The sequence below is a fragment of the Salmo salar genome, chromosome 28, assembly GCF_965601325.2.
Source record: "Salmo salar chromosome 28, fSalSal1, whole genome shotgun sequence".
Classification (NCBI taxonomy): domain Eukaryota; kingdom Metazoa; phylum Chordata; class Actinopteri; order Salmoniformes; family Salmonidae; genus Salmo; species Salmo salar.
Window position 1 is genome coordinate 34,235,897 of NC_138318.1, and position 20,937 is coordinate 34,256,833.

The 20,937-nt window shown below is 42.6% G+C and overlaps 1 protein-coding gene across 3 annotated transcripts in view; it reads left to right on the forward strand.

The window, feature by feature from the left end:
• The window catches only part of LOC106589900 (BAR/IMD domain-containing adapter protein 2), a 140,524-nt gene that overhangs the window by 38,366 nt on the left and 81,221 nt on the right, over positions 1-20,937 (forward strand). For 2 of the 3 annotated variants that reach the window (XM_082970577.1, XM_082970578.1), the window contains exons 2-3: positions 9,357-9,432; positions 15,868-15,954. In XM_082970577.1, coding sequence (XP_082826703.1) covers positions 9,357-9,432; positions 15,868-15,954 — 163 coding nt within the window. The remainder of the gene's footprint in view (positions 1-9,356; positions 9,433-15,867; positions 15,955-20,937) is intronic. The other variant, XM_082970579.1, reaches the window with a different exon arrangement.

Below are 20,937 nucleotides of genomic sequence, written 5' to 3' on the forward strand. Positions count from 1 at the left end.
TAAAGCGATTTCAATTCACGAATGCATTTGACTGTTTTTAATATTGTCCATCAATCAAAAACATAGCATCTACCGTGGTAGAAATGTTATTGAATTCGAAAAAAAATCCATATGTTTATTAGGCCACTGTGCAGTGTCTATAAATACAACCCTCTCCTTCTCGGCAAGAGTCTATTGTCCTGCTAATTGCTCATGTGCGATTGGCTTCTTTTGTATTCCATTGTATTGGAATTACTGTATTAATTACAGTAATTTCTCATTCTCGGAGTGGAAACGTTGCTTGCAGAGTTCACAACCTGCTACACTTGTGAAAAGTGTAGCATCTACACTGGTACAAAATATATTATTGAATTTGATTTTTAAAATGTTTTATTTTGTTAGGCTACTGTGCAGTTTGACAAAAACAACAGGACAATGAGATGTTTACTGTAGCCTACGTAGTAAAGTGTCTAATTCCTTACATAAGGGAGAGCATGCCATGTCCAGATTTTCTCAGTGACATCAAGTACTCATTAACTCTGTCACTCATGAACTTAAACTTTTGAGATTGAGTATTAATGATATACACTTGGAGGTTCACTGGTGAAGTGCAAATAAGATGTAGTTGAAATAAACATCTGCATTTTGAGTCCTTTGTTTCATTATTTTACTAAAACAAGCATAAAGATGTTGGTGAACAAATATTGTATATGCCTGTTACAGCTTCTTCTGACAAAGCAGAGAAAGTGTCTGAAATTGCTTTGTGACATTTTGCGGTTGCGTGAGGTTTGGTGATCACAGAATCAGTAGGATATTAAACAATCAAATAGGCAACGGAAGCAGGAACAGCATAGGGCTGAGTGACTAACTCATTCCAGGCTTACCTTCAAAATAAGTTATATTAATTAAAACGGAGTCTGGTTCTCTAATGTGTGGATAGGTCACTAGGAGTAAACGGATACTGGACTGGAGTTTAATGATGAACCAGAGTATACATGTGGTCTGAGTACAGAGGGAAACAGGATTAAATGAATATTAAATTACTACAATGTAAATCCAATAAACATTATTACATTAAACAGTAATGTCAGCAATTTCTATACGCAATTGACAATAAGAGAGAAATAACACCATAATTCCTCTCAAGAGAATTAACATTACATTTACATCAACTGGTAGGCTAATCACACAATTGTACAAAATGGTAAAATAACTGGTGAAGAAAGATACATACATACATACATACATACATACATACATACATACATACATACATACATACATTTGTATTTATTGTATTTACATATAGCAATAAGTATTTGGTCAAAAAACACACCCACATCCCTGCAAATGAAAATGGTCTGATCTCCACGAATGCCAAACGAGCTGAGAAATAAGTTATGTTTTAATACTAACTAGTCGTTGCCATGGTGAAAAATCCAATAATAATTGGTTGGCCACATAAAAGGAGACATCAAAGAGTTTACCAGAATCTCTAAATGAAAATATTGGCAGATCAATAAAATGTCCTTGTAGATCTAATTTTTAAATTTAGAGGATTCTAAATTAATATATTTTATACAATTTATAATGCAGGGTTAAAAATACATAAATATATTTGTAGGGATTGATGGACCTCAGTCACCGGCTTCATCAATAAGTGTGTCTGACGTCATCCCCACAGTGACCGTATGTACATATTCCAACCAGAAGCCATGCATTACAGGCAACATCTGCACCGAGCTAAAGGCTGGAGCTGCCGCTTTCAAGGAGCAGGACACAAATCCGGACACTTATGAAATCCCCCTATGCCCTGAGACAAACAGGCAAAGCGTCAGAACAGGACTAAGATTGAATCCTACTACATGGGCTCTGATGCTCGTCAGATGTGGCACGGCTTGCAAACTATTAGACTACAAAGGGAAACCCAGCTGCGAGCTGCCCATTGACGCAAGCTTACCAGACGAGCTAAATGCCTTTTTATGCCTGCTTCGAGGAAAGCAACACTGAAGCATGCATGAGAGCACCAGTTGTTCCAGAAGACTGTGTGATCACGCTCGCCGTAGATTATGTCAGCAAGACCTTTTTAACCTCTTTTGGGCAGCGTCCCACCCACGGTTCACACTATTTCAACAGCCAGTGAAAAATCAGAGCGCAAAATTCAAAACCAGAAAATGGACTAATTCAAAGTTCTCAAACATACGACTATTTTACACCGTTTTAAAGGTACACGTCTCCTTAATGGAACCACATTGTCCGATTTCAAAAAGGCTTTATGGCGAAAGCATGAAGTTAGAATATGTTAGGACAGTTCCAACACAAGAAAAAGCACAGTCATTTTCCTAGCAAGGAAAGGCGTCACAAAAACCAGCTAAAATTATGCACTAACCTTTGACGATCTTCATCAGATGACACTCCTAGGACATCATGTTACACAAGAAATGCATTTTTTGTAAGATAAAGTTCATATTTATATCCATAAACCCCATTTTACATTGGCGCGTGATGTTAAGAAAATATTTTGCCTCCAATACCGCTGGTGAATCAGCACAACAATTTACAAAAATACTCACCATAAACGTTGATAAAATATTAAACTGTTATTCAAAGAATTATAGATGAACATCTCCTTTATGCAAACGCTGTGACAGATTTCAAAAAAGCTTCACGGGGAAAGCACACTTTGCAATAATCTGAGTACTACGCTCAGAAAAATACACTAGGCAATACAGATACCCGCCATTTTGGAGTCATCTAAAATCATAAATAGCATTAGAAATATTCACCTACCTTTGATCTTCATCAGAAGGCACTTGCAGGTATCCCAGGTCCACAATAAATGTTGTTTTGTTCGATAAAGTCCATAATTTATGTCCAAATAGCTCCTTGTTGTTAGCGTTTTCAGTTAGCTACTCCAAATGTAGGAAGTGTGCGGAAAATGTCACGACAAAAAGTTATATTTACGTTCGTTCAAACATGTCAAACATTGTATAGCATCAATCTTTAGGGCCTTTTTCACTTAGAACTTAAATAATATTCCAACCGGACGATTACAATGTCTTCAAAAACATTTTGGAACACAGCTAACTCTCACGTAAACCCGCACCAATGAACTCCAGTACTTTCCTGAGTCAACAACTACCAACTTCCTCTGTTCGCTCTCTGTTGATCATAGACGCCTCAAACAACTTTCTAAAGACTGTTGACATCTAGTGGAAGCCTTAGGAAGTGCAAAATGAACCCTAAGTCACTGTGTTCGATAGGCAATGACTTGAAAGGACTACAAGCACCAGAATTCCCACTTCCTGTTTAGATTTTTCTCTGGTTTTGCCTGCCATATGAGTTCTGTTATACACAGACATCATTCAAACAGTTTTAGAAACTTCAGAGTGTTTTCTATCCAAATCTACTAATAATATGCATATTCTAGTTCCTGGGCCCGAGTAGTAGGCCGTTTAATTTGGGTACATTTTTCATCTGGCCGTGAAAATACTGCCCCCTACCCTAGAGAGGTTAAACAGGTCAACATTCACAAGGCCGCGGGGCCAGACACATTACCAGGATGTGTACTCAGCGCATGCACGAACCAACTGGCAAGTGTCTTGCCTAACATTTTCAACCTCTCCCTGACCGAGTCTGTAATATCTTCGTTTCAAGCAGACATTTAGGTAACCTGCCTAAATAACTACCGCCCCGTAGCACTCACGTCTGTAGTCAAATTACCTCGGCTAACCTGTACCCCCGCACATTGACTCGGTATTGGTATCCCATGAATATAGCCTCGTTATTGTTATATTGTGTTACTGTTTATTTTATTTAGTAAATATTTTCTTAACCAACAATGCAGATCAAGAAATAGAGTTAAGGGCGTGTAAGCAGGCATTTCACGGTAAGGTCTACACCTGTTGTATTCGGCGCATGTGACAAATACAATTTGAATAGAATTTGATTTATTTTGTTTACATTGTTGATTGCAACCACGTCACAAATAATTAAACACACAAAACATGAGCAGATTAACTTGGTCAAAATATTTGTGTATTAACCTCACTAAGGTAGGGGGCGCTATTTTCACCTCCGGATGAAAAGCGTGCCCAAAGTAAACTGCCTTTTACTCAGGCCCAGAAGCTAGGATATGCATATAATTGGTAGGGACTTTATCAAACAAAACAAACATTTATTGAGTAAATGGGAGTCTTGTGAGTGCAACCATATGAAGATCATCAAAGGTAAGTGATTAATTGTATTGCTATTTCTGACTTGTGTAACTCCTCTACTTGGCTGGTAACTGTTTGTAATGATTTGTCTGCTGGGTGCTGTTCTCAGATAACCACATGGTGTGCTTTCGCCGTAAAGCCATTTTGAAATCTGACACTGTGGTTGATTAACAAGAAGTTCATATTTAAACCGATGTATAACACTTGTTTGTTTGTTTTTTTGAATGAATTTTTATATTGAGTATTTGTTATTAAATTTGGCGCTCTGCAATTTCATTGGATGTTGGCCAGGTGGGACACTACCATCCCACACCCCCTAGAGAGGTTTTAAAGACTATCAGAAAGAATGTTGGTACTTATTTATTTTGATCCAAAGCCATGAATGAGTGTGTCACTAAGCTTTATGCTGACAAATGTAGATTAATGCTGTGAAATTGCCTACTAAATTGGCTAAGCCTAAACAAATATATTAAGTTGCCTACATTATAATGCAGGGTTAAAGACACTTTCTTTATAATTGTCTTTAGCAATTATTATGTGGATTATAGTACATTTAATATATTTAAGGGTTGGTGCATTTTTCTGTTACAAATGTAAACTTTAAAGTACTTAAGCATCGAATACATAGCAAGATTGCCCTTTTTTTGGCCATTAGGCTACACTTTACAATAGGACTCAACTCTGACTGACCCAGCATCTATCAGTAGGCTAAATTGTGGCACAAATTGGGAGATTTTTCAAACCTAGCCGAGAGAGACTGTTATTTTATAAATTAATGGAGGTGTGAATATACATTTCATAAATAAATGAAGTAGCTGGACTCTTTCTTTCAGTTTCTTCATCACATCAGAAAAGAAGGACTCTGTTTAAAAAAACGGACTTTATATAGATGGGCTATCACATTATGATTTCTTTCTGTTAGAGGGAGAAAAAACAAAAGCCCACAGTGCCTATTTTTCCACATGTCAAGTGTAATTGCGCCACTGTATTTACCCAAGTTCTCTGTCAACTCCAGGACCACTGTGTCGTGTCTTTGGCATCATTAAACTGAAGACATATTTTTAGGTTCAAATCAATTCTCTGTAATAATTATTATTACGTGATTAACTAATCAGGTATATGTAATTAACTAGGAAGTCGGGGCACCAAGGAAAATATTCAGATTACAAAGTTATAATTTTCCTAATATAACTTTCAGATATTTTAATATCTGATCAATGTCTTCTAATTGACAAATTTATTCTTTACCTTACGTTAGTCTCATTCCAAACGTCGTAAATTGTTGGTTATCTGCACAAACCCAGTCTTCACTATGAGTCATCAATACATCAATTGTCTTATCATTTATTTACTAACTAAATAATCACAGAAATGCACACAAACAAACAGTAGATATAGTTACAAGGAAATGATAGGGTAATGTGCCCTAGTGGGCTAAACCGGCATGGCGGCTTGGTGGACAAAAGGGAAGTGGGGGTCGACTGAGATAAAGGACACTACAAAGTTGTTAATTATAACAATTGAAATGCTATCCTTTGCACATGAACTCTCACTCATTCGGGAATAATTGCAATCAATATATATATTTACACTCAGTGTGTCGTCTTGATTTCTGTTGGAGAGTTTGTCCGCCCTCTCTCTCTCTGCCGTGGTTAGAATGGATAGTTCAGAGTAACATTCAGCAATGTTATAGATGGGTGTTTCGGCGGTTGTCGGTCTTCGCGTTCAATGATACCAAATTCCTAGCTGCAGACTAGTAATTAGTATCAAAAATGTGTTCTTATTCTGTCGGTTAGATAGTCTCAGAGTTTAACCACGTGGTATGGTTAAGAATTCAGCAATGGGCTCAAACCTTAGCCCTCGTAATTGAGAGTAGCATGGTCTCTACTCAAACCTTAGCCCTCTCGTAATTGAGAGAAGCATGGTCTCTACTCAAACCTTAGCCCTCTCGTAATTGAGAGAAGCATGGTCTATACTCAAACCTTAGCCCTCTCGTAATTGAGAGAAGCATGGTCTCTACTCAAACCTTAGCCCTTGTAATTGAGAGAAGCATGGTCTGCAGTGGGAAAACCCGGGGGGGGGGGGGGGGGGGGGGTTATTCAGAACATAGAAAAGGGCTGTCCCATGATGCCAGGTCATGTCTGTGCTCCTGGGGGCGGGCCAATGACTTAGTGAAACTTTAAACAGAAATACGATTCTCTCACATTAACATCGTTTCACAAATAGTTTCATCTTTACTCATTCATCTTATACCACAATTAGATGCAAGCCTCACAACTGAGACTCTTGTATAAACAGGGTTATGGAATGTGGCTGTATTTTCTCTCATGAGTTTCACAAAATTGTACTAAACGGACCAGTTTGTAGCTGGCTACTTCACTGACCTTCTTTTATACATTCTCCAGAACATGAATATTGTTCAGATCTCAAGTTCTGTGAGGTGGAAGAAATTCCCTCTATGAAAACTCACTATACTGTCTGGCCATGAAGAAGAATCTCCTCCAGGAATTTATGACCTGCTGTGTGAGTGAATTGTTTTGAGGCACATCTGGGGAAGGGTATCAAAACATTCCTGCAGCATTGAAGGTCCCCAAGAACACGGTGGCCTCCATTCTTAAATGGAAGAAGTTTGGAACCACCAAGACTCTTCCTAGAGCTGGCCAAACTGAGCAATCAGGGGAGAAGGGCATTGGTCAGGGAGGTGAGATGGGAGAACCTTCCAGAAGGACTACCATCTCTATAGCGCTCCACCAATCAGGCCTTTATGGTAGAGTGGCCAAATAGAATCCACGCCTCAGTAAAAGACACATGACAGCCTGTTTTGAGTTTGCAAAAAGGCACCTAAAGGACTCTGACCATGAGAAAAAATATTCTCTAGTCTGATGAAACCAAGATAGAACTCTTTTGGCCTGAATTCCAAGCGTCACGTCTGGATGAAACCTGGCACCATCCCTACGGTGACGCATGGTGGTGGCAGCATCATGCTTTGGGGATGTTTTTCAGCGGCAGGGACTGGGAGACTAGTCAGGGTTGAGGGAAAGATGAACGGAGCAAAGTACAGAGATCCTTGGTGAAAATCTGCAACGGTTCACCTTCCAACAGGACAATGGCCCTAAGCACACAGCCAAGACAATGCAGGAGTGGCTTCAGGACAAGTCTCAATGTCCTTGAGTGGCCCAGCCAGAGCACGATCGAACATCTCTGGAGATACCTGAAAATGGCTGTGCAGCGACACTCTCCATCCAACCTAACAGAGCTTGAGAGGATCTGCAGAGTAGAATGGGAGAAACTCCCCAAATACAGGTGTGCCAAGCTTGTAGCATCATACCCAAGAAGACTCGCGGCTGTAATCGCTGCCAAAGGTGCTTGATCTAAGCACTGAGTAAAATACTTATGAAAACTTACTGAGTACTTATGTAAATGTGATATTCCCTTTTTTATTTGTAATACATTTGCAAAACAATAAAAACTGTTTTTGCTTTGTCATTATGGGTTATTGTTTGTAGATTGGCGAGGGGGGAAAAAACTATTGAATACATTTTAGAATAAGGCTGTAACGTAACAATGTGGAAAAAGTCAAGGGGTCTTAATACTTTCCAAATGCAGTGTATATACACTATATATACAAAAGTATTTGGACAACACTTAAAATTTCTTTCCTGCTAGAGCTGCCCTGGTCAACTCTAAGTGCTGTTTGTTGTGAAGTGGAAATGTCTAGGAGCAACAATGGCTCAGCCGCGAAGTGGTAGGCCACACAAGCTGACAGAACTGGACCGCCGATTGCTGAAGCATGTAGTGTGTAAATATCGTCTGTCCTCGGTTGCAACACTCACTATCGCGTTCCAAACTGCGTCTGGAAGCAATGTCAGCACGAGACCTGTTTGTCGGCAGCTTCACGAAATGGGTTTCCATGGCATCCCACAAGCCTACGATCACCACGTGAAATGCCCAAGCATCCGCTTGAGTGGTGTAAAGCTCGCCGCAATTGCATTCTGGAGCAGTGGAAATGCGTTCTCTGGAGTGATAAATCACACTTCACCATCTGACAGACGAATCTGAGTTTGACGGATGGCAGGAGAACGCTACCTTCCCGATTGCGTGGTGCCAACTGTATTGTTGGGGTGGAGGAGGAATAATGGTCTGGGGCTGTTTTTCATGGTTTGGGCTAGGCCCCTTAGTTCCAGTGAAGGGATGTCTTAACACTACAGGATACAATTCTGTGCTTCCAACTTTGTGGCAACAGTTTGGGGAAGGCCCTTTTCTGTTTCAGCATGACACAGCCCTCGTGCACAAAGTGAGGTCCATACAGAAATGTTTTTTTAAGATCGTGTGGAAGAACTCGACTGGCCTGTGGCTGAATGGAAGCAAGCCCCCCCCCCCAAGAGATGTTCAACGAGGTGTTGCATACATTACATGACCAAAAGTATGTGTGTATAATCCTATTTTCTCATGATTGTCTCATCAGACTTCTGCCAGTCCTAGTAATGATGATATTGTAATTAGTATTATTTTTCAGTGAGCACATATGTTCAGTATATGCAGAAGATTATGCTGAATCCCACACAACCCAACCAAGCCACCTGAATCCCCTCCAGCAGACATTTATACCCACAGTTAGATGCATTATAATCATTATCAATCCCCTGCTGTGGCCAGCTAGCACCGCGCTAGCACTGCGCTAACACCGCGCTAGCACCACGCTCAAGCCAACTAAGCTAGCTGAATCTCCTCTCCTCTTCTTTCCTGTTTTCGTGTCATCCAATTTATTCCCCGTCCACTCCCCCCTTGTTCCCTCATGTCTCTGCTCAACAACAAAAAGTAATTAGCACAAACAACATGACCTGAGAGAGACAGAGAGGGAGTGAGTGAGAGAGGGCTGCCCGGGCATTAACACCCACATCCCTCTCGCTCCTTCACCTGGGTGTGACTGCTGAATGATTCCCATCTACACTCTTGTACCTGGTTGGCTAAGCCAAACGAGTTGTGTGCGTGAGTGAGCTGGTAGGAGTCGCGTGCTTGCAGTGTGTGAGCGCCTGTGTGTGTGGTGTGTGTGTGTGTGTGTGTGTGAGAGCACACGCCCCGACTACAGAGTAGAGCTCTGCTTCTGCTAGGCTTATAGCTGCTCGGTCCGACTAAAAACTGTTTTATTTCTCTTTTCAGTCCATTATGGAGCAGTTCAACCCGTGCTTGCGGAACTTCGTGGCCATGGGGAAGAGTTACGAGAAGGCCCTATCCAGTGAGTACATCCTTTTCTTCTTCTCATGTATCTCATCCCCCACATCCCCCACTCCCCTCCTGTCCAGAGGACCAGGCACTGGCCTGACACTGTCTTGCTGTTGCTTTTTAGACTCCCGATTTACCTGAACTAGAGATGAGCTCAGATGCTGGCGAAGTAGCCTGTAGTCCGTTTCCTCTTGCAGCCCTTCTGATCTCTTGTAGGACTTCGCTATGACAGCCCCTACAGAAAAACGACATGATTTTTCACGTGATCACATGTGAAGTGTTCCCAAAAACACGTGATTTTTCCACATGTGAAATCGTGTGGTTTTTCTGTAAGAGATGCTTTCAGTTACATGGACTGATTTGATATTTTGTTGTGAGGCTCAGGCTGCCTTCCTCATATGATGTCACCTTAGTCTGTTCCATGTCCACATCTTGCCCTCTCCTCTTCACCTGCATCCCTTCATGCCGTCAACTTCTTTTTATGTTTTTATTTGGTTGTTCACAAGTCGTGCGTGTGTGTGTGTGTGTGTGTGTGTGTGTGTGTGTGTGTGTGTGTGTGTGTGTGTGTGTGTGGAGTATATACACTAGGTGATACGGTTGAAGGGTGCAGGAGGACAACAATTTTGAGAGGGGGGAGGTCAGGTGGAGCTAAGAGAATAAAAATGGCCCCATAAAAGAACAACAGAACTGGTATCGAGGAGGAGGGAGATGGAGAGAAAAATACATTGGAGATAGACTCTTGTTTCTTCTACCAATGGTAAAGGAGCAGCAGCATAAACCTATACTTTTCATCAGTGTTACGTGGTCTTACATGAGGTTCAGACGGAACCCGGAATGCTTCTATTAGAATATTCCATGCATTCTGCTTAGATTGGGCATTAAATTGACCTTTTTCCTCACCACCGTTTTGCTTTATGAACCATGTTCTCTGAGACTGTTGACTCCCTGTCATATGTGTGGACCTAATAAATATCTATCTTATACATCTATATACATATAGACAGACACACTATGGAGCTGTATTTTTGGAGCTTGTCCAGCACTGTGGAGGTATAGATGTGGCAGTCCATCGGGGTGATTGGCCAGAAACTGAAAGGTTGCTAGTTCGAATCCGAGCCAATTAGGTTAAAAAAATGGTCGAGCTGCCCTTGAGCAAGGCACTTAACCCTAATTGCTCCCAGGTCACTGTCAATAATGGCGGATCCCTGGTCATGACCTCACTCTCTGACGGTGTCTCATGGGGAGTGGGATATGCAAAACAGACATTTCCATTTCACACTGTACAGAAGGACTTTTTTTGTATTTTTTTATCTTGCCATCTCCCCATGTTTTCTGAGCAAATTGTTGAAGACTGTAAAAAAAAAAACACCAGCAAATCAGAGCCAAGTGATTACACATTTTGGAAAACAGCCAAAGTATTACCATGCATAATATCGAGTTGGACCTCCATTTTGCCCTCAGAACAGCCTCAGTTTGTCGGGTCATGGACTACAAGGTGTCTAAAGCGTTCCACAGGGATGCTGGTCCATGTTGACTCCAATGCTTCTTGGTACACACGGGAAACTGTTGAGGGTGAAATACCCAGAAGCTTTGTAGTTCTTGACACAAACCAGTGTGCCTGGCATCTACTACCATACCCTGTTCAAAGGCACTTAAGTATTTTGTCTTGCCCATTCAACCTCTGAATGGCAGTCTCAAGGCTTAAAAATAATTTTTTAACCTGTCTCTTTCCCTTCATCTACACTGACTTGAAGTGTATTTAACAAGTGACATCAATAAGGGATCATAGCTTTCACCTGGATTCACCTGGTTAGTCTGTCATGGAAAGAGCAGGTGTTCCTATTGTTTCGTATACGCAGTGTATGCGATCGTATACAAATGTAAGCAAGGTTTGAAATTATTGTTTTTGGTCAAATATTGTATCTGTTTAGGCTTCTTGCAGTCAATTATGTTCCGGCTCCCTGACCATCGGTTCGCGAAAAAAATCGCCCCAAGGCTGAACCTAGATGATGCTCCCTGCTGTACAGGGTTCACACTTGTACATGTGTGAAACAAGACGAATGTAAGCACCCCCTATTTGATATTTTATCAACATCCATCTTTAATAAGGATTTCTTGTTGAAATACAGTTTTCAGTTGAATAGAATGGTGAGGAATTGGACATTGCTGCACTATGAATCTGTGTTAGGCTGTAGACCGGGAAAGCAAGTCCTACACAGATAGTGTCTCCTCAGCCATGCTTCTAATGTAGTGCTGTCTCCAGCTGTAGGTTACTGGTCTGTAATGTAGTGCTGTCTCCAGCTGTAGGTTACTGGTCTGTAATGTAGTGCTGTCTCCAGCTGTAGGTTACTGGTCTGTAATGTAGTGCTGTCTCCAGCTGTAGGTTACTGGTCTGTAATGTAGTGCTGTCTCCAGCTGTAGGTTGCTGGTCTGTAATGTAGTGCTGTCTCCAGCTGTAGGTTACTGGTCTGTAATGTAGTGCTGTCTCCAGCTGTAGGTTGCTGGTCTGTAATGTAGTGCTGTCTCCAGCTGTAGGTTACTGGTCTGTAATGTAGTGCTGTCTCCAGCTGTAGGTTACTGGTCTGTAATGTAGTGCTGTCTCCAGCTGTAGGTTACTGGTCTGTAATGTAGTGCTGTCTCCAGCTGTAGGTTACTGGTCTGTAATGTAGTGCTGTCTCCAGCTGTAGGTTGCTGGTCTGTAATGTAGTGCTGTCTCCAGCTGTAGGTTACTGGTCTGTAATGTAGTGCTGTCTCCAGCTGTAGGTTGCTGGTCTGTAATGTAGTGCTGTCTCCAGCTGTAGGTTACTGGTCTGTAATGTAGTGCTGTCTCCAGCTGTAGGTTACTGGTCTGTAATGTAGTGCTGTCTCCAGCTGTAGGTTGCTGGTCTGTAATGTAGTGCTGTCTCCAGCTGTAGGTTGCTGGTCTGTAATGTAGTGCTGTCTCCAGCTGTAGGTTGCTGGTCTCTAATGTAGGAGCAGGCAAAGAGGGTGAGAGAGAGAAAGGACCGGAGAGGGAGAGATAGACATGCAGGAAATACGAAGCTCTAAAGACCAATAAAGGAGGACTCAGTGTAGTCTGATAAGAATAAAAATAGCTACACAGCTCCAGGATAGAAAAATATACTTCATTGCAGGTCAGGCGCAGAACTGAGGTTCTGGCTTAGGCTGCCATTGCAAAGGGCACAGCCAGCATTCAAATCACAACAGGGTGCCTCGTGGGCCTCCATGCATTAACTGGAATTGTAAATATGCCAGTTCTGCCTCTGCTCTTAGGAGAAGAAGGGGAACCCATAAATCGCAACAGGGAACAAGGTGTGGTGCTTGGCTGGACTTGAGGTCCTTGGAGCTTTGTTGACTAACATGATTCGGTCTAGGGAGAGAGCTGCCTGCTTCTACAGTACCAGTCAAAAGTTTGGACACTAATCATTTCAAGGGTTTTTCTTTGTTTTTCATATTTTCTACATTGTGGAATAATAGTGAAGACATCAAAACTATGAAATAACACATATGGAATCATGTAGTAACAAAAAAGGGTTAAACAAATCAAAATCTATTTTATATTTGAGATTCTTCAAAGTAGCCACCCTTTGCCTTGATGACAGCTTTGCACGCTCTTGGCATTCTCTCAACCAGTTTCATGAGGAATGGTTTTCCTTGGAGATACTGTTTGTTTGTTTGATTTTGGAGGAGAGGAGAGTGTGCAGTGGCTGCAGGGCTTGAATAGGATACAATGCTTAGACTGGTATTTAGCCAGCTATTCTGTTTAGTTTTGGGACTGGAGAAGGTGGGGCAATTTCACACAGCACACAACCGTACTGGCATCATGTTGAATGTGGGGCGGAGAGACATTTCTCAACAGGGACAAGCTGTGTTGTAGAGATGGAGGGGATTCAGAAGGGTGAGGGCTGAAGAGATTTTGTAAAGCAGTAGTGGGGAGGATGGAGAGGAAGAGAAATGGGGGGGATTTGGAAGAGGGGAGTTGAAGATGGATGGAGCACTAAACGCATCAAGCTGTGCAGCTGATCTGGTTTACACCGGTTTTACTCTTCAATAGTGTTTAATTTACTTTGGAATAGGTGGGAAGAATGGATGTCGTGTCACACCTCCATTCTGTAGACCTATCTGCTTCATATCGGAGGTGTAATCCTCTTTACTGAAGGCACACACACACACACACACACACACACACACACACACACACACAATCCCCCGACAGCAGAGCTCTAACATCTTGTCCCAGTTAATACAGCTTTACCTGGCCTGCCACACTTCACCGCCCCTCGCGCTCTCCCCCTTGGCTGGGATTTCTGTGGACATCGCTAAATAGCCCATCCATCCACGCAAGGGTTTCCACACCGCACTCTACAATCCACCTCCACCCTCTCACCCGCACTCTCCTATTGCACCCAGACTCAACCAAAGCTGGGCTCAGGAAGAGCCGAGTGAGGGTCTCTCTTCCTGGAAGTAATCAGTCTGGGTCAGATTGAACCCAGCTACAGGGCAGTAGGCTTTAGGTCCTTGGTTGTGGAGGCAAGGGCTGTTTTCAGTTCAGTGACCTCAAGACAAAGATGGAGAAAGGAAAGAATAACTGGTAAAGGAAGGATTAAGGGAGGAAATTGGTGCAGACTGAGGCTTGAGAAACAATCCTCAGAGGAGAGGTGGATAGATGGAGGGACAGGTTCCTCAGAGGAGAGGTGGATAGATGGAGGGACAGAGACAGGTTCCTCAGAGGAGAGGTGGATAGATGGAGGGACAGAGACAGGTTCCTCAGAGGAGAGGTGGATAGATGGAGGGACAGAGACAGGTTCCTCAGAGGAGAGGTGGATAGATGGACGGACAGAGACAGGTTCCTCAGAGGAGAGGTGGATAGATGGAGGGACAGGTTCCTCAGAGGAGAGGTGGATAGATGGAGGGACAGAGACAGGTTCCTCAGAGGAGAGGTGGATAGATGGAGGGACAGAGACAGGTTCCTCAGAGGAGAGGTGGATAGATGGAGGGACAGAGACAGGTTCCTCAGAGGAGAGGTGGATAGATGGAGGGACAGAGACAGGTTCCTCAGAGGAGAGGTGGATAGATGGAGGGACAGAGACAGGTTCCTCAGAGGAGAGGTGGATAGATGGAGGGACAGGTTCCTCAGAGGAGAGGTGGATAGATGGAGGGACAGGTTCCTCAGAGGAGAGGTGGATAGATGGAGGGACAGAGACCGGTTCGAGCCCTTCTGTTGTGTTAGACAATCAATTTTGTCTCTTGTTTGAATTGGGAAGGAATATTGCTAATGATACAGCAGTAGCTGTTGGGTAGTATTCCCATATGACTGTAGCACTCTATATCACAGGAGGCTGCTGAGGGGAGGATGTCTCATAATAATGACTGGAATGGAATCAATGGAATGGTATCAAACACATGGAAAACATGTTTGTGTTTGATACCGTTCTGTTGATTCCATTCCAGCCGTTACTATGAGCACGTCTTCGCCAATTAGGGTGCCATGGGACGCCAGTGCTCAATAAAGACCATTAACCTTTTAGAACATATTTAAATTGTTTACCATGCAGTGAATCCATATTCGGGATATATTTTGGGTAACACTTTATTTAACAGCCCGGTTTAAAATGGCACTTACCTAATATTTTAATGTTACGAACTAAGAAACTGTGCAGTAACCGTCCATGTTTAGTATGACTCTGCTTGGTCACATGGTTTAATAAAGCTTTGACACTCCTTATCAATATGGATCAGCTCAAGGTCATACTCAGTCAGCTTCTCGGCCTCCCTCTCGGCCTCCCTCTCGGCCTCCCTCTCTTTCCTCTCGTTATGACCACCACTCCCTAAACGACTTAGCCCTGACCTGGTCTTATTCACCATTACTTCCCATTCACTGCTTCTAGCTGCCTGTGGCAGGACTGTGTGGGTGAGCCATGCCTGCTGTGTGTTCAATGTCCCTGGACTGAGACCTGATTGACAGAGGTCGTAGGCAGACCAGTCTATCTTGCCTTCCCTGGTCTTCCCTTGCTTTACTTTCTCTGGTTTGTATTTCATGTAGTTCTTCTTTTCGTTCAGCATCTGCTCTGTTCACCAGTAGTTCCTGTAGTTACTGCACTTTCCTCTCCTTTTCTTGTTGAGTCGCCATTGTTGTTGTTTGTAGCAGTAGCTCTTTTCATTGTGGCAGTAGCTCTTTTGCTTGTGGCAGTAGCTCTTTTGCTTGTGGCAGTAGTAGCTTGTAGCCTTTTCCATTGTAGCCTGTTGTAGCCTTGCTATAGAACTTTCCTTTGTACTTTGTACTAGCCTAGCTCTTTCCATTGTAGCAATAACTCTTTCCATTGTAGCCTTTAGCCCCTTCCCTAACTGACTGGGGCTATAAGGGAGGGATGCTGGGGTTAAGATTACGTTAATGTCCAATATTTCCACTCCGCCCCTGATCTGACGCCCAATGCTTCCATGTTTCCAGGTGTCACATTTGCTGCAAAGGGCTACTTCGAGGCACTGGTGAGGATGGGAGAGATGGCCAGCGAAAGTCAAGGCTCTAAGGATCTTGGTGAGTCCTAGTTGTGGCAATAGGGGATTGCAGCTCCCCTTGTGGGGTAGAGGGGGGTTGCATGGAGACATGCCAGACGGGATGGATGGTTGGTTGTGGGTGTGAATGGGAATTGATGGTTTGAAAGGGAAAAGGACAAGCAGCCGTTGCACCGCCTGAAACTGGATCTACACACAAACACACGCGTGCACAGCAAACATGTTGAACCACGCTCAAGCATATCCTGTTTGTTGTAGTAGTTTTTAATTTTTATAGTCAGTTATTTTAATACTATGCAATTGGGAAGGAGAGCTTACAGTGTTCTGCATTCACCCCTGAGGCAATCACGTCCCCTTAGAGTTCATCTCTGATATTTGATATGGAAATGTAGTTTTGTTGGGTTCTAGCTTGAAATATCCTCATTCATGTTACTAGCTTGTTCATATGCTTCCTATCTCACCCTTATGGAAATATTCTGTCTCTGTACTTTGCCTCCGGTCCATATACATTTGCACATAGATCATGTGATCTAACCCACAATATGTTAATCACTACTCCTAGGCCACTTACATAGTTATAAACATACTAAAATGTGCTCAAGTCAATTAGTCAGTTTCCAACAGTTTACCTCTTGTTTTGCCTCAACTTTCTCTGAATTATGCTGTGTAGTGTTTTATATTGTATTGTAGCCCAGAGTACGTAAATATTCAATTGAATTTCAAAACATATTATCACGCTGCGGATTTTCTTTTCATTCATAACATCCAATAGGGATTATTGGTAATGTTTCTTAATTGGACTGTAAAGACACTGTTTTGGGGCTGTTGACTTCTCTCTGTCCTCTCGTCCTTTTTACAGTCAGTTAGAACGGTTTTCACACTGGAACAGCTACAACCTGTGAATGGACCAGTTTGGGTTGTACTGGTCTGTTAGGCTGACACACACTTAGAGGTGGAGAAAGACGAAGGATGGTGCTGTGGCGGGGGATGGGGTGTAAACTGGTGATGGTGGGAGGGCAAGGGTCAGATTGGAGGCAAGATGGGGAGGTGAAACTGGTAGGATGGTGATGGCAGCAGGTGGTCTCTTCCAATGACATCTGTAAGAAATGACTACATTTTGTCTCCAGCTTGCTCCACTGCAGTTATTTCTTCAACAGCTTTATGTATTTAGCTATATGTATTGGTTTTTATGGTTGCAGTCATATACATTGGCAAGAAAAAGTATTTGAACCCTTTGGAATTACCTGGATTTCTGCATAAATTTGTCATATGATCACATTTTATCTTCATCGAAGTCACAACAATAAACAAACAGTCTGCTTAAACTAATAACACACAAACAATTATACGTTTTCATGTCTTTATTGAACACACCGTGTAAACATTCACAGTGCAGGGTGGAAAAAGTATTTGAACCCTTGAAATTCAAAACTGGTTGACCATCATTTGGCAGAAATAACGTTTTCTGTAGTTGCGGATCAGACAATAACCTCAACCAAATGTTTTCTGTAGTTCAGGAGGAATGTTGTACCATTCCTCTTTATAAAACTGTTTCAGTTAAGCAATATTCTTGGGATGTCTGGTGTGAACCACTCTTGAGGTCATGCCACAGCATCTCAATCGGGTTGAGGTCAGGACTGACTGGGCCACTCCAGAAGGTGTATTTTCTTCTGTTGAAGCCATTTTGTTTTTGATTTACCTCTGTGTTTTGGGTTGTTGTCCTGTTGCATCACCCAACTTTTGAGCTTCAATTTGCGGACAGATAGCCTTACATTCTCCTGCAAAATGTCTTGATAAACTTGGGAATTCATTTTTCTGTCGAGGATAGCAAGCTGTCCAGGCCCTAAGGCAGCAAAGCATCCCAAAACCATGACGCTCCCTCCACTTTACAGTTGGGATGAGGTTGGTGTGCTGTGCCTTTTTTTTCTTCTCCACAACAACTCAACTTTAGTTGAACCTGTCCACAGAATATTTTTGCTGGTTGCGATGTGGAACATCCAGGTGCTCTTTTGCGAACTTCAGACCTGCAGCAATGTTTTTTTTTAGACAGCAGTGTCTTCTTCCCCGGTGTCCTCCCATGAACACCATTCTTGTTTGGTGTTTTACGTATTGTAGACTCGTCAACAGAGATGTTAGCATGAGATTTCTGTAAGTCTTTAGCTGACACTCTAGGATTCTTCTTAACCTCATTGAGCATTCTGCGCTGTGCTCTTGCAGTCATCTTTGCAGGATGGCCACTCCTAGGGAGAGTAGCAACAGTGCTGAACTTTCTCCATTTACAGACAATTTGTCTTACCGTGGACTGATGAACATCAAGGCTTTAGATACACTTTTGTAAACCTTTCCAGCTTCATGCAAGTCAACCATTCTTAAGCTTAAGTCTTCTGAGATCTCTTTTGTTTGAGGCATGGTTCACATCAGGAAATGCTTCTTGTGAATAGCAAACTCAAATTTTGTGAGTGTTTCTTATAGGGCAGGGCAGTTAGCTTTTGGAGAAATCATTAGTCTATGGGTTCACAGTTTTTCCAACCTACACTGAATGTTTAAATGATGTATTCAATATAGACAAGAAAAATACAATAATTTCTGTGTTATTAGTTTAAGCACACTGGGTTGGCCTATTGTTTTGACTTAGATGAAGATCAGATCAAATTTGATAACCAATTTACGTAGAAATCCAGGTAATTCCAAAGGGTTCACATACTTTTTTTTGCCAGTGTATGTATACAGCTAGCCTATATAGATTCAGCCTCATGTTTTCAGTCAGACCGAGTCACATGTTCAAAGAATGGGACTGCCTCGCCTCCTGAATCTGAGCACTGTGTAGTTAAGTCTCTCTCTCTCTCCTCTGACCTCTCATAAGTCTGAACTCTCATAAGTCTGAGGTGAATTTGGATAGCAGACAGCTGTGGCTCTCATCCTGAGAGGGAAAAGGTCAGAGGTGAGATAGGAAAATAGAAAAGGAAACTCTAAGCATTCATTATTCAGACTTTGTCTTTTTTAATTTTTTTGGCCTTTCACATTTTGTCTGATGGTTTCATCTCTTCATTCCTCCACTTTGCCTCTCTCTCTCTGAATACTGATTGAACTGCGTTTGATTGCCTACTCCAATCTGAACCTTTATAGTCTGTATTCAGCCTCAATGACAGTATCTGTGCCGTAATCGGATTCCAACACAGCACTCAGTATTAGTAGCGAGGCCATTCGTTCAGATGAGGATTTCTTATTACAGAAAATAGTATGCTAGGGCAGAAGAACCCATTAATGAGGCTGCTGGTTTAATTAATGCTACATCCCAGTGACCATCTTAAACTGTCCATAAACACATGTTCATCCATCTCCATATTGGTTCTGTCCTCTCTATTGTCCCTTATCTACTGCCTGTTCTAAAGTGTGTGTGTGTGTGTGCTCTGCGTTATGAGGTCCTTTGGTTGTTTTTGCATCCCTAGCCATGACTCAGCACAATTATCCATCCTCCCTCTAATCCCTCTGCAGTTAGTGACAGGCCGGGCTGAAGAGGCGACTGATGCTGTCTCTGGACATCAGTGTGCCTAAAGGGGTGTGTGTGTATTTTATTTCTGACAGTACTTGCAAGTATGTTAGAAACATCAGAAGATGTTTTACATGTTTGTTCCTTGTAGTTTAATGGCTACTCAGTCAGGCTAGCCTGCAGTAATAGTGTGATTGCATGATCAGCCATTCCATCTTTACACAGTAATGAAAGAGGTGAACATTCAGTGTACATTCCAGTTAACTACAGTTTGTTGGTATTCGACAGCTGACTGTAAGACGAGAGAGCGACGCAGAAAGGCATTACTATAGCCTGAGGGATGAACATTGAATAGTCTACAACATGACAGCCATTATTCACACAATGTTCCTAACTTCAGCCCATTACATTGTTAGTCTACCCAGTCTAGTCTACCCAGCTCCAGTCTAGTCTACCCAGTCTAGTCTACCCAGCCCCAGTCTAGTCTACCCAGCCCCAGTCTAGTCTACCCAGCCCCAGTCTAGTCTACCCAGCCCCAGTCTAGTCTACCCAGTCTAGTCTACCCAGCCCCAGTCTAGTCTACCCAGTCTAGTCTACCCAGCCCCAGTCTAGTCTACCCAGCCCCAGTCTAGTCTACCCAGCCCCAGTCCAGTCTAGTCTACCCAGTCTAGTCTACCCAGTCTAGTCTAGTCTACCCAGTCTAGTCTACCCAGTCTAGTCTAGCCCCAGTCTAGTCTAGTCTACCCAGTCTAGTCTAGCCCAGTCTAGTCTAGTCTACCCAGTCTAGTCTAGCCCAGTCTAGTCTAGTCTAGCCCAGTCTAGTCTAGCCCAGTCTAGTCTAGTCTACCCAGTCTAGTCAGCCCCAGTCTAGTCTAGTCAGCCCCAGTCTAGTCAGCCCCAGTCTAGTCAGCCCCAGTCTAGTCAGCCCCAGTCGCTAGTCTAGTCAGCCCCAGTCTAGTCTAGTCAGTCAGCCCCAGTCTAGTCTAGTCTAGTCAGCCCCAGTCTAGTCTAGTCAGCCCCGCAGTCTAGTCTAGTCAGCCCCAGTCTAGTCTAGTCTAGTCAGCCCCAGTCTAGTCTAGTCTAGTCAGCCCCAGTCTAGTCTATTTAAATCAAATGTTATTGGTCACATCACGTGATTAGCAGATGTTACTGCTGGTGAAGCGAAATGCTTGTGCTGCTAGCTCTGATAGTGCAGTAATATCTAACAAATTACACAACATATACCCAATACACACATCTAAGAATGAGTTAAGACTATATACATATGGACGAGCAATGTCAGAGCAGAACACACTAAGATACAATATATACATATGAGATGAGTAATGCAAGGTAAGTAAACATTTAAGTGAATGAGATACTGTAGAATAGTATTGAATACAGTATATACATATGAGATGAGTAATGTCAGATATGTAAACATTATTAAAGTGACTCGTGTTCCATTCCTTAAAGTGGCCAGTGATTTCTAGTCTATGCCCATAGGCAGCAGCCTCTAATGTGCTAGTGATGGCT